At 36.5% G+C, this 19,130-nt stretch overlaps 1 protein-coding gene across 3 annotated transcripts in view; it reads left to right on the top strand.

Moving 5' to 3' along the window:
- SLC10A7 (solute carrier family 10 member 7) overlaps positions 1-19,130 on the top strand; it is a 298,910-nt gene that overhangs the window by 96,888 nt on the left and 182,892 nt on the right. For 2 of the 3 annotated variants that reach the window (XM_023513454.1, XM_003790202.3), the window contains exon 5: positions 13,716-13,754. In XM_023513454.1, the coding sequence (XP_023369222.1) occupies positions 13,716-13,754 (39 nt within the window). Of the gene's footprint in view, positions 1-13,715; positions 14,625-19,130 lie in introns of those variants that run through there. The other variant, XM_023513455.1, reaches the window with a different exon arrangement.

Raw genomic sequence — 19,130 nt, 5'->3', positions numbered from 1 at the left:
AAAAAAAAAAAAAATGTGATTTAAAACATAGACTTTAAATCAAATCTCAAAAAAGAGATGATGCTGTTTTCAATCCTGAAGACATGAAGAATAGGATAGGTAGGGATCATTCGTTAGTGATTTCAGTGTAGTCCTTTTTGAGGAAGAGTGCCTCAATTAGATGATGTACAGAAGTCCATTGCAGTTCTGTGAATCTATGGTAAGTTATTTCCCAGAAGATGGTAGGAAAGCTATTTTATTGCTAATGAAAAGCTGATGAGAGAGTTATTGCTGAGGGGTTGATCCATTGCCCTCTTAAGAAGCTCTGAGATTCCCAGACCTAATGGATGGAAAAGAGCAGAAATAACAAAGTTAAGTCAGCTAGCGTCTAAAATTTTTAAGAAACATCAGATGCTTTGATTAGGCTGTCACTTATGTTTTGTGGATGCCCTTCTAAACCAAGTGTTAGAAGTGTTAGGGGAATTCTTGGCTAATTCCTCTCTTGGTGTGCTGAGAGCTTAGTTCATATGTTGACATTAAATAGAGCTTCCATTAATTGATCAGAAAAGTGCTTGTTGTATATCACTACAAGATGTCGGAAAACCCTTTATTTTTACAGTTGTTTTCTGTGCTATCATGACTCTTTGTTACCAGTGATCTTGTATGGTAGCTGTCGTGATGTCTGCCTTCTAGTCCTGGGCTGTGTGTTGGCACTTGGTGGTTATTTATTTTTGTGTTCTGAGTTCCTAGCTTAATAAATTGCTTAATAAATTTATGTTGAATGAATTAATAATTAGAGAAGCATTTGTTTCATTCCTTTTTGGCAGATAGGAAACCCAAATGACTAAGAACAATTAAACTTTAGGAATATTGAGAGACTTATAGCAGGCTTTTTAAAAAGATGTACTGTCAAGCAGTATATAACATTTTAAGTTTCATTCAGCTTAATCTTAGATATAAGAGCTTAATAAATATTACTAGACAAATATTAATAGTGTGCATTTTCAGTTCAAGAGTTGGTATTCTGGCTTATACTTAATGTTTGTTCCTATGAGTATTGAATATTCAGTGTTAGTATAGCAAATAAGACTAGCAAGTAGTTTCTTCCCTAAATTAGTACCTAATAGGTGCATAGCATCATTCAAGGTTTGCCTCAGTTCAAGAGAAAGCCTCTACAATTACAATTGTACTTAACATATACAATTTATTATGTGTTTTTTTTCTAAGAAATACCTAATCTGTACACAAATCTTGAAAGTCAAGAAAAAGTATAAAGGAAAAAATATCCGTAATCTATGACCTCAACAAAACTACTTTTGGCATATGCCCTTTTTCTGTTATATAGCTACAAATGTCTGTTTAAATAATATATAAAATAGGCAGTGAGGACGTAATAGAGAGGGTGCAGGAAGTGTCTGCCAATGAGTTCTGTTCTGGCTTTGCTACTGTACAATATGAACTTGGGAAAGATCCTTGGCCTCTGGAGTTCTGTTTCTTGATTTATAAGGGATTATCATAGTACCTAATCACACGCCTCACTTGCAAATTCTCATTTCATTGAAATTCACCATTTTTTTTGAAGACTGATATTTCAAGAGGATGCAATCAGAAGTGTTGGATTCAGTCTGTATTCGTCTCAAGTACTATAGGGCAGATTTAAAAATCTTGAATTAATATATTTTCCCGCTAATATTAGGTTTTGTTACAATGAACAAGTAACATGTAAAGTAACAAATTTCTTCTAGAACCATACCCCAAATTGGAATTGATAAGCTTATTTGAGCTCATAAATAAGTTTTCAGAAAAATGTTAAAACATTTCCTTTAAGCTTTTAAGAAGTATGTTTCTACTTGGAAGTAGAAACACAGAATCACTACTCTTTTAAGTACATGGAGTTTTATCAAGGAAACATACCAACGAGAAAAATCAAAGCAGCTGTGTTACTTGATTCTTTTTGCACCTCAAGAAAATTGATTTTGCCCTCTCTGTGCTGCTCGGTGCATATTGTGACAGTGTAGACGGGCATGCAAGAACTATTGCCTATTATGCACCGAGGCTTTAAAGGTGTTAAAAGGGGTCTGGTTTGTCTTAGAAGAGTCAGTTTGCACTTTAAGTGATTTTTGTTGCACAGTTAAGATGTCCTTTTACTTTTACCATTTTGTTCTAGGCTTTTTTTCGTATGCATTTTAACGGTTATTTAAGACTCCCCATGTGCTTAGAAAGGAATCTGAATATATGTGCCTTTTTTTTTTTTAAAGCCTCAGCACAATGTAGGTTATTCCATCAATACCATCAAGTGACTGGGAGCTGTAGTTGGAACAATATGTAAAAATACAGCTTGTGAAAGATTTCCTTTATTAACTGTCATCATCCGCAGAATATATGTTCAAATAAACGTTGTGTAATAACTAAATTTGAGATTAATAGGCCCCTTAAGAAACAGCGAAGTCATTCAGAATAGTCAGTGAAAAATAGGCTGTAAGACTGTAACGTGCCCATATTGTCCTGCTTACGTGCTCTCCCCGGTGTCGTTCCCATTCATCACTGTCGGCCGGCTCGGTTCTCATTAAAACACTCGTGCACAAAAGCAACTTAATTTTCTTAAGAGGAGAGGACACCTGATTCAATTTAGCACCCAGAAACAGTAACTTGAATATATTTTTTTCCTAGCCTGAATTGAGATGAATAGTTACAAAAGAGAATAGCAACCCTTCTCCATCCACCTCGAGATTTGGAATATTGAAAGATTTTTTCCAGTGGTATCAAGAAATGGACCTATAGAAATAGGCAGAAAATATAGCTTACTCTTAGAAAAATAGCTGAACGTTGAACATTTACCAGTAACGTGTGTGTGTGTGTGTGAGAGACTGTAAAGTTCTGTTTTCTGTTGCAGTGTTTTATTTTTTTTTTGGCCGGGGCCAGGTTTGAACCTGCCACCTCCAGTATATGGGGCTGGCGCCCTACTCCTTGAGCTACAGGTGCAAGTTCTGTTTTCTTAATTGGTGAATGCCTGGTAGCAGTACTGTAGTCTTCATTGAGGTTTCTTTGTTGAGAAGAACTATTCAGTAATGGTTTCAAAACAATATTCTCCTTTTTAGCCATTGCTGCTTAAAAAATACAATGCTACACATACACCTAGTGAAAATTATCCCTACTGTAGAGTGTGAATTACAAACTCACATTTTAATTATTGTCCTGTATGTGTTTATCTGCGGTATGGCTTAACAATACTTAAATATGATATAGAAATATATAACTCAAATTTTATTTGTTGTGACATTTATATAGGGAAAATAGTGGTAATTAAAGAGTCAGTATTAGTAAAATAGCAACTCAGTTTACATGTGAGAATGCCAATTAAATTGGCTTTGAAAACAGAATAAACTTTTCTTAATTATTTTTTGCCTTTCTATAGCACTTTACAAAAATATATTACAAGTAAAAAGAAAGTTTTTTGTGTTTCCATATTTAATCAGAGACCATGATTTGGAATTCTAATATTTGATAGTTTAGTCTTTAAGTGTTTTTCAAACTGAACTTACGTTTAAAAAGAAAAGAAACATGAAGGCCAGTTTTTTTTTTCTTGTGATTCAGAGACAGGTGTGATATAAGTTCACACGGTTGAGAGATTTTCCCAGGGGAAAGCAATTCACCTTTGATTTCCAATAATAATGACCAACAGTCAATTTTCCTTATTTTTGATGATGTTATAGGCAATGGGAACAAGAGATTGTTCTACGTAAAAATATGACTACTCAAATTCATAGCTTAGGGGACATACTTTTTGATTCATCCAACTTGCCTGATTAGTCCTTTACTATTTTCCCTCTTGTTTAAAAAAGTGCTTGTGTCAACTAGTTCTTCTGATAATAGAAAATCAAACTAAAAGTGGCTTAAACAGACAAGGACTTATTTTTCTCATATACCAAGATGCATGGAGGTAGGGGCTTGTGGCCTTTTTTTCTGAATCTCAATGATATTCGAGTGGCTTATTCTGCAATGCCCTTATAGATAGATGCAAGAGAGCTTTCACTGCTCTAGGCAAGAAGGGGAAGTGGCCCAAACGAAGCTCCCTCAGTCTCCCAACATCAAGCATGCATCAGTTTCCATCTCACTGGCCAGAACTTTGTTGCAAGGCAATGGCAACCCCTAGCTTTTCCTTTTTCTTATGCTGAGGTATGTATCTTATATATCTAATTTGTTGAATTTTTGTCATGAAGGGATATTGAAGTTTTATCAAATGGGTTTTTTTTTAATTTATTAATAGTTTATTTATCACTCATATTCATAGCTCAGGAGCACAGGTCAGTGACAGATGTCTATGTAAATCAGCCCAAAGAAATTCTTTGTATTTCAAAATTATTTGACACTCTGAAAGACACCAGCCTTCCTCATCTCCTCAAAATCTTTCATAGAATCATAATTTCTGTAGAAATCTTCATATGCCTTCTTTCTTGGTTCAGCCACAGCAAACTTATAGAAAACTGCAACCCCCAGGGATACAAATGCTCCAACAATATGAATCCGCAAGCGCCTGGCCAAGAGGCCATGCATCTGAGATTTGGCCAAAGCACTGGAAGCCATCGTAGTTACTGTCCTTCATGGGTTGCCAATCTCAATGCGTCCTTCCTATCAAATGTTTTTTTTTGTTTATTTGTTTGTTTTAAGATAGAGTCTCACTCTCTCACCCTTGGTAGAGAGTGCTGTGGCATCATCATAGCTTACAGCAATCACAAACTCTTGGGCTCAAGCGATCTTCTTGCCTCAGCCTCTGGAGTAACTCCGACTAGAGGTGCACACCACAACACTGGGCTAGTTTTTCTATCTTTAGTAGAGAGACAGGGTACTGCTCTTGCTCAAGCTGGTCTTGAACTCCTGAGCTCAAGCAGTGTACCCTCCTCACCTCCCAAAGCACTAGGATTACAGGCATGAGCCCCTGCAATCAGCCTATCAAATGCTTTTTGTATCATCTATTGAGATGAGCATATGGTTTGGCACTTCATTCTGTTAAGTGCTGTATCACATTTATTGATTTGCATATGTTGAACCATCCTTGCGTCCCTAGGATAAATGTCACTTGATTATTGTGTATTATGGTTTTGATGTACTGTTAGATTTGGTTTGCTAGTATTTTGTTGAGGACTTGTGGGTCTGTATTCGTCAGGGATATTGCTTTGTAGTTTTGTTTTGTCTTTTTCATACTGTCCTTGTCCGTTTTTAGTTATCAGGGTAATGGCTAATCCCTTAGAATTATAGTAGAACCTCCATAGTTGACCACCTCCTTAAGTTGACCTAATTCCCATAGACTGGACATGCACCACATGTGCATATTGGTACAGTGGGCTTGACCACCTCTGTATTTTGAGCAGTTTGTTACAGTCCCTTGCGTGGTCAACTTACAGAGGTTCTACTGTAATTAGCAAGAATTTCCTCCTCCTCAATTTCTTTGGAATAGTTTGAGAAGCATTGATGTGACTTCTTGTTGGTAGAATTCAGCAGTGAAGCCACTCAGTCCTCCACTTTCTTTGTTGACACACTTTATTAGTGATTCAATCTCATCACTTGTTATTTATCTGTTCAGGTTTTCTATTTAGCTTTTCCTTTTCAATGTGTAATTTTTATATCTTGTTTAAAGAAGTTTTTTTCTGAAGGTATAAAGATAGTTTCATATTTTTTTCTAAAAGTTTTAAAGGTTTTTCCTTCTACATATAGGTCTTTATCTAGTATTTTTTTCTTCAATATATTTGAAAAAGCCAGTTGCTTCTTCTTTCCACCCTGCTTTGTAATGGTACTCATTTTATACAACATATAGCTTTCTCATATAGCTTATAGTTTTTTATTGTTACGTTCTTTTCACCAGGGGCCATTTTGTCTAGGAATCCACTTTGTTCTGGGTTAATGAAGTAGCCTCAAAGAAAAGTTTGCATTTGTTTCTTTCAGGGCCTCAGGAGTTCCACTGTCCCTTAATTAATTTTGTCCTTTTGTTGTTGTTGTTTAAATTAATTTTTAATATAGATATAGAATTCCTTTTCTTTCTTTCTTTCTTTTTTTTTTTTTTTTTTTTTGAGGCAGAGTCCCACTTTGTTGCCCCAGGCTACAGTGCCTTGGCATAAGCTGAGCTCACAGTAACCTCAAACTCAAGTGATCCTCCTGCCTCAGCCTCCTAAGTAGCTGGGATTATAGAGTGCACCATCACACCCAGCTAGTTTTTTTTTCTATTTTTAGTAGAGATGGGTCTTGCACTTGCTCAGGCTGGTCTTGGATTCCAGAGCTCCAGCAATCCATCCACTTTGGCTTTCTGGAATGTTAGGATTACAGGCATGAGCTACCACACTGGCTCTTAGTTTGGTTTCTTGAATCCACTGTATATGGGTAGTATAAATTTAGTCTCTATACCCACCCTGGATGTGGGCCTTACGTTACTTGAATTTGTAAGTAGAGTTTTCTAGTTGCTTTTATACAGTGGGAACAGTCTTTCTAGACTTACCCTCTATGTGGAAAGTATCTAAGTTCCAGTTCTCCATACTTTGTAAATCAAAGTCTATGCTTCTTATTTCTTCATGGGCTTTACCACTCTGGCTTTCAGTAACTTCTATATATGTAGTGCAGTTTTCTCTTGGTAGCCATGGAGAATTGGTTCTAGGAACCCCCCTGGAAACCAAAATCTGAGGATGATAAAGTCCCTTATATAAAATGGCCTACTATTTTCATATACCCTATGCACATCCTCCCTTATACATAAAACATCTTTGGATTACTTATAATATCTAGTGCAATGTAAATAGTTGTTATACTGTATTATTTAGGGACTATTGACAAGGAACAGAAGTCTGTTCATGTTCAGTACAGATACACCATTCCCTTTTTTTCTTTAAATACACTATTTTCAATCTGTAGTTATTTGAATCCACAGATAGAGAACCACAGATAATGAGGCCAACTATACTTATTTTTTGTTTTGTTTTGTTTTGAGCCCAGCTGTGTGTTTAAAATGTTGTAGTGTTATTAGAATCTGTTTATTGAATGCTGTGAATTTAAGGATTCTGTAACTGAAATGCTTTTTCACCTATTCCTATTCCCCACCCCAACCCCTCCTTTGACAACATCTCCGTCAGATCCCATGGCTTTCTAGTCACTCCATTATAATTGTATATTTGGTAATTAGGATTAACTTTCAGCTATTAAAAAATTGAAGGCAGCCTAGCTTAAAGCTTCAAATGTACTTCTTTTCCAATTTAGGCCTAACCTGTATTTACAAAACATAGAAAATTATGCTTTTTAATCAATGAATATATAGATATAACAATTTTAAAATAGAACCAGTGGAGAAGAGGTCATGGTCTATTTCACTATTTTTTTTTAATCTTCTAACCCTTTCTACTTCTGGGTTCTTCAGAGTCAAGGTGGAGGTAGGACCTCAGAGGGAGCAGGACCAAGCCCTTTCTGATTACACTGTGGTAGTATGGCCCGCAGTGCTCTCAGTCAGAGCAGGCCTCCAGATGCTGCGTCTGTTTGCTGGACAGATTAGAGGAAGGTCTACCTTTAGAGCCCTTTAGAGTCTTTAGAGTCTACCTCTAGCCCCTGTTCCTAATCACAACTCCTCAGCCTCTTCTTACTGGAGTCTCTTCTTGGGTGTGGTCTCTCAGACTGAACCAAGTTTGAAGATAGTCCTCTGAGGCATCTTCTTGGCTGTTATGAAAATGGCAGCACCTTGTCCCATCATAGAATTGGCAGAACCTTGCTGCATCATAAAGTTGAAGCACACTTTGTCCAACTGTTCATCCTCTCTCTTTGCCCTACATCTTTGCTGAGTCAAGTCAGGAAGCAAGTGCCTGTTTATGGTTCATTTATACATGCCCCCATCCCTGCCATCCATCAGGAAAAGCACCATGATTCCCAAGAACTCTCGCAGAGTGAACCCTCCACTCCTGTGGCAGCCAGCATGGAATATATCCCCTCAGCAAATATCTAGCATGGGACAGCAATGCTATTCTTGCCTCTTTGAAATTTCTGCTGTTTCTACTGTTGGTTCTTTTGTAGACAGCATCTCCACCCTCAACTTAGGAGGTGTGGTGAAAGTACCAGCTTTCTCTCCTGGAAGAGGAGAAAATGTCAAAATACTCTTCTAGAAATTTCCTTTTACCAGTCTCCTCTGGAATTACTTGCCTTTATGGGAATACAGCCTGCATGTGAAATGGTCCTGACCTATTTTTGGTTTCTTTTCGTAAGTACTTAGGTTTCTGGCATACTGTAAGTTAGAACTTCATAATGTTTAGAGCCGTTCAACAATGAAAGAGGTTGCTTTTATGAGTTAGAGAACGCTTTGTCCCTATTTTCTTTAGTTTGTTTTTTAAATTTACCTTTATTTTAACCAATTCTAAGTATGTTATGAAAAAAATAATTTGCTCAATTTTCCAAATAATTTAATAAAGAGATGGTGTACAATATATAATGAAACATTAGTAAAATACCTTATATTGGATAAAATTGGGTTGATACCAGAAGAAATATATTACCTACAAATATGTAATACAAAGGAAGCCAATCTACTCAGTATTAAAAAACTACCTCAATATGAACATTTTCAGTTAGCATTGCTCTAATTATTTATCAAATATGATTACTCCAAGGTAGACACCGTGCAGATGGGATTCATGAGCTAATAATAAAAACATGAGTGTATAAGACACTCAATTGGTGTAAGAAGTTATTTGTTCATTCATTCATTCAATAAATTAGGCAAAATTCTTATTGTGATAAAGCATTCCAGAAGGGGAATGGATTTTGAAATTGTTTCTAGCAAAGGGGATATTAAAAAGAGAAGTGCTATATTTAAAAATCAGTGGACTATCCCAGGTATAGCTTTCAGAACGCAGAGAAGAGAAAACTCAGATCCCTAGAGGGTCTTGTTGGTATAACCTGAAGGGTCCTATCTTCATAAAATTCGTCTTTGCTGGCTCATGTTTGATCTCAGTTCATGAAGATTGTGTTCTTTATAGCCAGGTTTGTGTTAATAGAAAAATAATAGTGGACTTGTTGTTTGTTTCACATGTTTGCGTGTTATAGATGCCTTCTGTTCTTCCCATGGCTTCTTAAAACCCAACCACCATGATGAGTGCTCAGCCTCCAGCTTGTGAGCAAACAGTAAGAACGATCACTACCCTGCAAAGTAGGAATTGAATTTCTTTTTTTTTTTGAGACAGAGTCTCACTCAGAGTCTCACTCACTACTCCCTGGGTAGATTATTGTGGCGTCATAGCTCATAGCAACCTCAAACTCCTGGGCTCAAGTGATCCTCTTGTCTCAGCTTCCTGAGTAGCTGTGACTATAGGTACATGCTATAAACAACTCCTGGGTAGTTTTTTCTATTGTTAGTAGAGATGGGGTCTTGCTTTGCTCAGGCCAGGGGATTGAAATTTTAATTTTATTTTAAAATAAAGTATTTATTATATTTTTAATACAGAGGAGTTCGAAAAGCAAACAATAAGTAGCCTCACATCTCCCTGCCCTCATAATCCTTGTTGAAGTTGAAAAGATAACCTGTGAAAAGATTTAAAAGCTGAATATGACAAACAAAACAAAATGAAAAAGGAAAGACCTCCCTTTAGTCCCTTTCAACATATGTAATCATAGTTAGAAATGTTTAGTGATCACCTTTAGAAAAAAATGGTGTGCTTTTATACCTTAGTTGTGTTTGTATGTGTCTCTCTCTGTGTGTGTACATATTTATACAATAGGAATCATACATACTTATCAAAACTGCTTTTTCATTTGAAATATCTGTGCCTGCTTTCATTTATATCAGTGTATGGAGATTATCCTTTTATAGTGGGGCAAAGCTTTTCTTGGTAATATTAGATTTTACCTAACTATTGTTGTTTAGCAACAGTAAAGTTTAAAACATTATTTACATGGAATGTAATTTATGTCACTCTGTTATGATAAGAAAGTTAAAACATTTTGAAGGAAGCTAAACAAGATGTTGTGAAAGATGTTCTTATGTTGTACCTGCCGCGAGTGGAATTACAGAGAAACGCCAGCACTGAGTTCAAATTAAGCCAGGGTCCTTTATTGGGCTGGCCAGTCAAGAGCAGGCTCACACCACAAAGTCTCTTGACCCCCTCGAAGTGGGTCAAGTGCAGAGTTTTTATAAGGCACTTCAAGCAGCAGATGGGAAGTCCTAGCATAAGCAGAATTCTACAGAAGTTGATATCTGCAAGGTTAGAGCTATGGGGAGGCTCTTACAGTGCACAGACAGACCAGACAGGCCTGCGACAGGGTTGTGGTTTCCACAAAATTTTTTCAGTTGTAAACAAACAAACAAACAAACAAAAAAAGATTTTTTCAGTTGTCATAGGATTCTGCAGCTCTCAACTAGATTTCCTTCCGGTTTTTACAGGGTCACTGCTTGCCCAAGGGGCTATTTTGGTTACAAAAAGGGGGAAGCTGCAAGCTCCTAACAAAATGGAGTAAGTCTGGTTTACTGTCTCAAAATGGATGGAGTTAGGGCATCACGCTTAGATTAGGTGATGGTTGGAAGTCTAGCTTGACTGTCATTACTAGTGTGTGGTTGTGGCACCAGGTGTCAGATCTAGTCTTCTGTGTGTACAATCCTTGGATTCTACCAAACACACATGTAGAGTAACTTAGTCGGAGTGAAAGACTTTGGACATTTCAGGGGATCTTACTTATTTCAGCAATTCATTAACAAACATTTAGGTGCTGAGGATGAGTTTTATTAGATTCCTTTTTTAGAAGACTTTAAAATATAGGTTATTTCAATGCAGTGTGACAAGTGCCATGGCAGAGATAGACTCAGCATATTCTGGCAGCAAGTACTGGGACACTCAGTCTTCCAGGGTAGACATATGTGCACGCTAAGTGCATGTGTGTGCATGTGGAGGTGATGGAGAACATCTCGGAAGGATGGCGCCCACTTTGAGTCACTAACTTGAGTGAGAATTATCTGGCAGAGGAGGGGAGAAGTGTATTTCAGGCCAGGGAGCAAAGAGGTAGGAAGAGGCCTGATGAATTTGAGAAACTGCAAGTAGTTTGATGTCATCAGAATATAAAATTTGAGGCAGGGGATGAAATGGAGAGAGACCTGTTCATGGAAGGCCTTGCACATCATGCTAAGGAGCTGGAAATTCCTCCTTAAATCAAAAGATATGTCTTTTATGTATTAATAAAATACTCTCTCCATATTTATCATTTCTCTGTGGAATTCTGAAAATTATATATTAAATTCTGAAAATTATATATAAGCTAAGCATATATAAGAGCTATTAGCTTAGTTATCTGTGAGTTTTGAGCCCAATATCCTCAGTTCAGTGTCTGATTTTACATGGACGCAAAACCTTATTCAGCCACATCACAAAAGATTGCCAGAGCTGTAAACTGTAGCAACATATTTAACGCATCTTCCTGGAATTACACTGTGGATGATTCCAAGTCATCCACAGTGCATATATGCTGCAACTGCAGCATATCTATGAGCTATTAGCTTAGTTATCTGTGAGTTTTGAGCCCAATATCCTCAGTTCAGTGTCTGATTTTACATGGACGCGAAACCTTATTCAGCCACGTCACAAAAGATTGCCAGAGCTCACCACATGGGAGGACATTGTAGCTGAGTGAGTTCAAATCCATCACTGCTGTCAGAAAACAGCTAAGAGTGAGTTGGCCTGTGGCATCTTCAAGTACCTAAGATATTCCATCTCTGATATCACTGTCATTTTACAAATGCAGGAACATGGCCAATTCACATAAAATACGTTGCTTGTGTTTGGGTTAAAAAAGATAACATGAGCTCGGCGCCTGTGGCTCAAGTGGCTAAGGCGCCAGCCACATACACCTAAGGTGGAGGGTTCGAATCCAGCCCAGGCCCACCAAACAACAATGACAGCTGCAGCCAAAAAATAGCCAGGCATTGTGGTGGGCACCTGTGGTCCCAGCTACAAGGGAGGCTGAGGCAGGAGACTCACTTGAGCCCAGGAGTTGGAGGTTGCTGTGAGCTGTGATGCCACAATACTTTACCCAGGGGGAAAGCTTGAGGCTCTGTCTCAAAAAAAAAAAAAAAAGATAACATGAGGGAATGGGAGTGGGGCAATTCGATCTGGGAAATACTTATTTTACTTTGATTTTGGAGTCTTTTACTTCTAATGATTCTATGTTTAAATATTAGGCAAAGCTGCTAGTTATCTAGGATAAGGCACCAGAAAGAAATGACTCTAGAAGAGAGGCGCTCAAAGGGGAAGGCTTCATTCCTTTACTAAAAAGAGAGAGAAATCCATTTTAAATACAAAGTAGGGTCTAGATGTAAAAATGTTTGTAGGCAAGTGTTTCCTGTTGATCTCACCACACCTCATTTATTTATACCCTCCTACTTATTTTTCTCCATACATAAAACTCGTTCTTGGAATCATCCACAGTGTAATTCCAGGAAGATGCGTTAAATATGTTGCTACAGTTTACAGTTGTTGTCTATAATGTTTTATTTAGCTCTTTTTTTTTTTTTTTTCCACGGCTCCCTGTACAACACGGAACACCATATGCCATTGTCCCTGTCAGGAAGCAAAGGTTTCCCTAGTCTGTGCCTGTGCCTGTGTTTATGCCACAGAGGAGCTCTGGTCCAGTGCCATCTTTTATTGATAGGGCCAGCAAAGGAGAAATCTAATGAAATTATCAAAGCTTTGAATTAATTATGAACTGGAATAGGAGAGCTAAGCTCTCTGGAGCCAAGGACCTCATTACCCATTCACTCTCATTGCATCCTCCTCTGGAGCAGAAGGCATTTTCAGCTACAGCTCTTAGCCTGGCTTTGGACTTTATTCAAACTTACTTAACTGACAGACATCCTCTCCGCACTACAGTGTGGCTGCTAATGTCCAAGATGATTAACTTAATTCTGCTCTCCAGCTGCAGGAAATGTAAATAGGTGTTCTTTATTTCTTTTACTATTTTTTTCTTATTTTCTTTCTTCAAACTGGATGTTATACAAGTTTTTCTCCTTTGGGGGTAAGGAGAGAAGCTTTCAGGACTTTAGTGTAGCTTCATGGAATGGAGAGATTCCTTTAAAGTTAAGAGCTATATAACATCCACTGAGTATCCATGGATATTTAGGTAAGCACAAAGTCAGAAATTTCTTCTTTGTATCTTGAATACCAAATGGAATTTTTCTTGCTTGTTTGGACCTTAGAATTAATGGTATACCAGTAACTTCCCCGATCTTAACAGCACTGTTCATATTTCTAATGTGTGTTTTATGGGAACAACAGATCTCACCTTGTGGTTGTAGTTCCTAAGACTTAGGCTCACTGACAGGGAGCGGTTAATGTTTGCCTTATCATTTTGTTTTTCCTTCTCCCAGGAATATGAATTTTTTGATGATTAAATCAACCTCTGATTGTTTTAAATCTAGTAGCAAAATCAATAGCAACGAGGTTTTGATTTAGTGTTGGTGACGATTCTTTTGGTGCTGTCACATAGATTCAAGGCATGACAAGTATTTCTGCCTGCTTTTGAGACCCATTATTTATGAATTCCTGAGCTGCAGCTCATCTATCTTAGTAAACTACAGGCCACTGGCAATTTTTGTAAGCAGTGACTAACTTTGCTTTATAGAATCAATGTTTTAAGGTTTTGAAAAGTGGGGGAAGGGAGGATGATCATCTGTGCTTTTCCTATTCCTGTTTACTTTCAATGAGCTTTTTCCCCCCATTTATTTTTTTCTATAGGCAGCTGCAATATTTAATTCAGCCTTTGGAAGTTTTTTGGTAAGTAAATGTGGTTTAATTTGTCTATTATGAGTTCTGCTGTGATATTGTTCATATGAAAGATTTAGTGAAAGCTAGACTTGCTTTACTCTTTAGCTAAATGTAAAAGTTCTTGAATCTTTTCATTTGCCATTACCCAGACCCTAAAGAAAATGAGCTAATAAATATTCCTGTACAGTGTATTTTGGAGGCTCGGGTTTTAATATTCCAGTTAATGGATTCAAGGAATCAATTAAAATACTATGTGTCTCCTTAAAGAGGGCATATCTATATATTGATCATTTAATGAGGTCTTTTAGATTATTATTATTTTGTATCATGGGACTGAGGATTTTGAAAAGGAAATGTGACCCAGCTGGTCAGAGAGGGAATGCTAATTTACTTGTTGACATGTCATTTGTTTTGTACATTTCACTGTCAAAGAAGGTACCGTCTGAGATACTTCTGAGAAATGTGTGTTAAAAAATTTGAAAGGAAAATAGAAATAATGAGAAATTTTCAAGACAATGCAATATTTTTTAGAGGTTGAAACTATTATTATTATATGTAAAAAGAATCAAAAGTGGTTCAACTTTCATAAGTAGGACAAATATAAGGATGTTATTTTAGCATTTTCAATCATTATTTAGAAATGAAGGATATAGCAAAAACAATTTGTGTCATGAATAAGAAAGAAACTGTATTTTCTGTTATTTAATATTTGTATCATACCCTGAAACTTTGTTACATTTATAAAAATAAGTTAGAGTATTATATTTTTAGGTACTTAACTCATGAGCAGATATATAGTACTATGATTTATAAATAATTGAGAATAAAATCAGTGGGGCATAAAATGACTCTTGAATCTAGATAAAATATCAGTTACCTGTATTTAAAGCTTTGAAATGTATTGTTACATAGTGTTAATTCTGCATATATAGTGCTACTCAGCTTTTACTATCTGATAGCCTTAAAGAGCTTTTAATAACACAGTTTCTGCAAAATACACGTTTAAAAATACATTCTGTTTTTAAAGAGGTAGTAATAACTTTTTGTGATGCTGCATTATTTATTGGGTCTTAGAAGAGAGGTAATAAAATCTAGCAAAAATGATCTCTTGGACTACTTAGTTTAGACTTAGCAATATTTTAAGCCATTATTTCATTTGTCTTAAGTTTTTCAGAATAATACTTCTAAAATATGATCTTGCTGGAAGCCAGTTTTGGTATATGGTTTGGAATCCCAGACATTCCCTACCAAAACGTGGCTTCCAAAGTTGGGTTTCTTACTCTTTAAAATATCTAGGCTAATCTAGAAAATAAATTTGAATAAATAAATTCAGTTGTTCAGTCTGAATATCTGAAGCAAAACATCCCATTTCTTTGTTGGAGAGCAAAATACTACGTAAGGTGTGAGGTTTGCACCGCCTATATGAATATAACCCTGTTTGTTTTACTGGGCCCAATTGTTTGATAAGTTTCATTCAGGTAAAACCGGTTCTTTGGGATTTTTGTTACATTCTTTTACTTCTAAGAAGTTGTACATTCTCGCTCTATAGTTTGCTGCTCTTTCTCCTTCCTTCACTTTTCTTCTTACCTTAATTCAGTTAATCAATCAAAAGCTTATTGACTTTCAGCCATACTGATGAAGTTTTCTAGAACCTGTAGAGGATGCAAAGAAATACAAGGTAGGTCCCTCTAGGTTGGGGAGATGACACATAGAAAAAGGAGTACAGCATAAAAGGTACCAAGCTGAAAGGAAGATGTTACTGACTGGCAAGTAAATGGCACAGGCAGTGTGCACTCTGAGTTCACTGGTTTTGCAGGAGTGATTTCTTTCAGGTGGGCCTTGAAGCAAGGGTAGGACTTAGCTGGTGGAGAAGAAAGAAGAGGAAATGGCATGAACAATGGTAAAGAGACACGCCTGTTGGTTTCCCTTTTTCACTCCTCTTCTTTTCTCCTTTTTTTCCCCCCAGAGTTGAAAATTACCACCAGAGTTGGAGAGTGAGAATTATGACTGGGCGTGTTTTACATAGTGCTTTAAGGGAAGTATTTATTTCCCTTCCCTTCACTATAATTACAACACACCTTGTGTTATGAAATACACATGCGTCTGAACTATGTCAGTTAGAATTAGGTTCCACTTATTTAACAGAAAAAAAGGATAATGGTGAGTTAGGTAAAAGTTTATGTCTCTATTATATAAAATATAGACAGAGGTCGTCCAAGTATGATACAGTGGATTCATGGTCTCATCATGGGCCAGGAGGTCTGTCTTTCTCCTCTACCATCCATGGCATGCCGTTTCCTTCCTCAAGGTTGCCTCATGCTCCAAAATAGCTTTTGAGGCTTCAACCAAAACAAGATTTGGGATAGCAATGCAAAATGGTGGGAAAGGACAAAAGTGACGCCTGCTTTCTTTAACAGCATTCCTAGAATTCCGTCCTCATACTTGTATAAATATTTTAATTATAGAGTGGAGTCACATGATTATACCTAGCTACTGGAGAGATTGGGAAATGTAGCAATTTGCCAAGAGCTAAAAATTAGATTTCTGTTACTAAGGAAGAGGGGGAGAATCGATATTAAGAGACAGCTGGCACTTTCTGCATGTAAGTAATATACAGCAAAAGGTTTTGAAGAAAGAAATTAATCTCAGTTGAATGATAGGAGAAAGTTTCAGGGAGAAGTTGGTGCTTGAGTTTGGATTGGGAGGAGGACTTACTTTAGAGAAGGGAAATTCCAAATTGCGGCCTGTATGTTTTATTTTATTCTTAAAGGGTGGCACTTAGTATAGTTATTTGGACATTTTCTTGATAAGTGGAAAATATCTACCTATCTATAAAATTTAGGATTATGCTAGTACTGTTAGAGGAAGATGAGGCCCAACGGAGAGAAAGAGCACCCAAACACCATAGTTATAAGAGGAAGGGCCTTATTCATCGGCCAGGAGTTTAGGACATAGATTTCCAAATGGCTGCACTCTCCAACTGGCTTGGTCTTTCTCCTTTTATTGACAGTTAAGAAGTTCTATACCACAGGTACCCTTCCCATTGGCCAGTTTGAATCAAGCGGGAGATGCTAGTCCAGCCCCTACAGAACTACAGGATTTCACAGAACTTGGAAATTTCCAGGTTCCAGGAAGTTAAGTCTACAAATTCCCAAGAGCTGAGTCACCATGGAGAGGACCCTGCAGGTACATCCTTGTGGTCTCCCTGAGGAGACCTGTTCTCCCAGACCTCACCCTTCTCTGTTATCCTCCCTCGGTACTAGGAGGTATGGCTTATGGAGTCAGACTGTAGGGTTTGATCCTTATATAACCCATATATAACCTTCCCTGTATATAAAATGGGGCCATGATAGTGCCTCAGTATGGAGTTGTGATGAGGACTAAAGGGAATCATCTATTTAAAACACTGTATGATGTGGTAGAAATCACTTTGAGTGAAAATTTAGATCTAAGTTTTTAGATCTGCCATAATTGTTTTTGTGTTTGACTATGACATACATAAAATGAAGAAATCGATTCTTTCTGGCTAAGCCCTATAAGCTCTAATATACACTGATTCAATGATTATTTTCTGATTATGAGTGACCATTCCTGTTTTATGTGCATAATGGAATCTGAAAAGTGTGTTTATTTCAGATTACCTTGGAACTTTAAATGAAAGGGTTTCATTCAAAGAACTTTTGAAGAATGGACTTTTGAGAGCGTTCTTGTTGATCTTTAGGCATGTGGGTATACCAAATAAAATATTGTACATATTTATAGCTAGTTTAATAATGTCCCAGATCTAGTTTAAACACAGTGTTGTTAAGAACTAATTGTTAAGGAAACTTGTTGTTTTTTAATGTAGCTGGGCTGGTAATAACTAATGATAGATGAATTCAATTTACATAAATTTCAGACCAAGAGAATATTTTGAAATCACTTTAAGTTAAGAAGTTAATATCATTATCTCTTCTTCTCTTGTAAATTGTTCCGTTTACAATAACTGTGGAACATAATAAGTGACTTGAGATTTCCCTCTTAATGAGGTTTTAATAAAATTTAATAGTAAAGCATCCTGAATAACTAAAATGCTTTCAGAATTTACATACATATGTCTTTTTCCTATGTAAAACCCTGTGTTTCCAGTTCAGCCATCTCACATGTTGCTCGTTCATCGGAAGGTTTTATGTTTTTTAAATAAATATTGGCAATTTTTAAAAATATCTCATTTGAGTTTTTTTCTTTAATTTCAAAGAATTCAGTTGTGCTGAAAAAAAAAATTCCCCAAACTAGATTTAGATCTTATGATTTGTTAGAACTTCAGCATTTTTGGTTTAGAGGCTAAATTCAATGTTTCCTTATCCCTAAGAATTATAAGCTGAAGTGTAAAAGGAAAAGATAAAACTTTTTAAAAGATCCTTCAGCCTGTTTTATTATTCTTGGTTAATTCCTGATCTTGAAGGGAAACTCAATGAATGACTATGGCGATCATGCCAAATGGCGTTTTTACTGTGTTACCCCACCGTAGAGCAATTCATAGCAACAGAAATGTAAGAATTTCAGAAACCATATCAAGGAGTTGCAAAGTTAAATTATCTTTGTGAATTCAAAGATCAAGTCTGAAAAATCATCTATAACAGTCACTGTTTACTTTCTAAATCTCTTCAAGTGTGAAGAAATGGGTTTCTGTCATGTAATTCTTCTCTTTTAAAATTCTCATTACTGGCGCTGGGAGAAGTTATTCTAAGATGAACAATTTTCTTTTCATGCCAGATCAGAGGTTAAAAGCAGATCCTTGCCTTGGGCGGAAGTCCTAGCTAGCACATATTTTTCTTCTCTTGCTCTGCTTTTCTGTCTTCTCCCTTTGCTTTGGCTGGTCCCCTCTTACCATGTCTTTTTGTAGAATACTTAATTATAATAACATAGTTGCTAAAATAAAAGAAATCCCAACACAAATGCTGTGTTTTTGTAAGTTGTGATAAACGTTTATCACCTTTTTAAATTCTTCTTTGTTGTACAAAAATACATGGCTGTTTTATTATTTTTGGTGACTCCTAAGCTTACAGGGAAATCCTAATGAATAACAAAGATGTTGATGTCAAATCGAGTTTCTGATAACTATCTCATACAATATCAGAGCATGACAAAAGAGTTAGAAGAATTTCTGAAACATTTAGAATGACCCGAAAGGAAGCATGTTGACTTTGTTACTCTCTGACTGCTGTGGGGGGAACTGCTTTTTAAAACTTAGTGCAAAAGTCTCAAATGTTAACACAGAAGCTTGAAGCTCTCAATTGTTAGATTTTGTTTTGCTTTCACCTAAGTCTAGGATGTATTTAGTTTATGGAGTATCTCATTTTGTATAAAGTTGAAGACCTTACTGAATTTTTTTTTTTTTTTTTT

The sequence above is a fragment of the Otolemur garnettii genome, unplaced genomic scaffold (genome assembly GCF_000181295.1).
Source record: "Otolemur garnettii isolate 467f Iridium unplaced genomic scaffold, OtoGar3 scaffold00041, whole genome shotgun sequence".
Lineage (NCBI taxonomy): Eukaryota > Metazoa > Chordata > Mammalia > Primates > Galagidae > Otolemur > Otolemur garnettii.
This window is presented reverse-complemented; position numbering and strand designations above follow the sequence as displayed.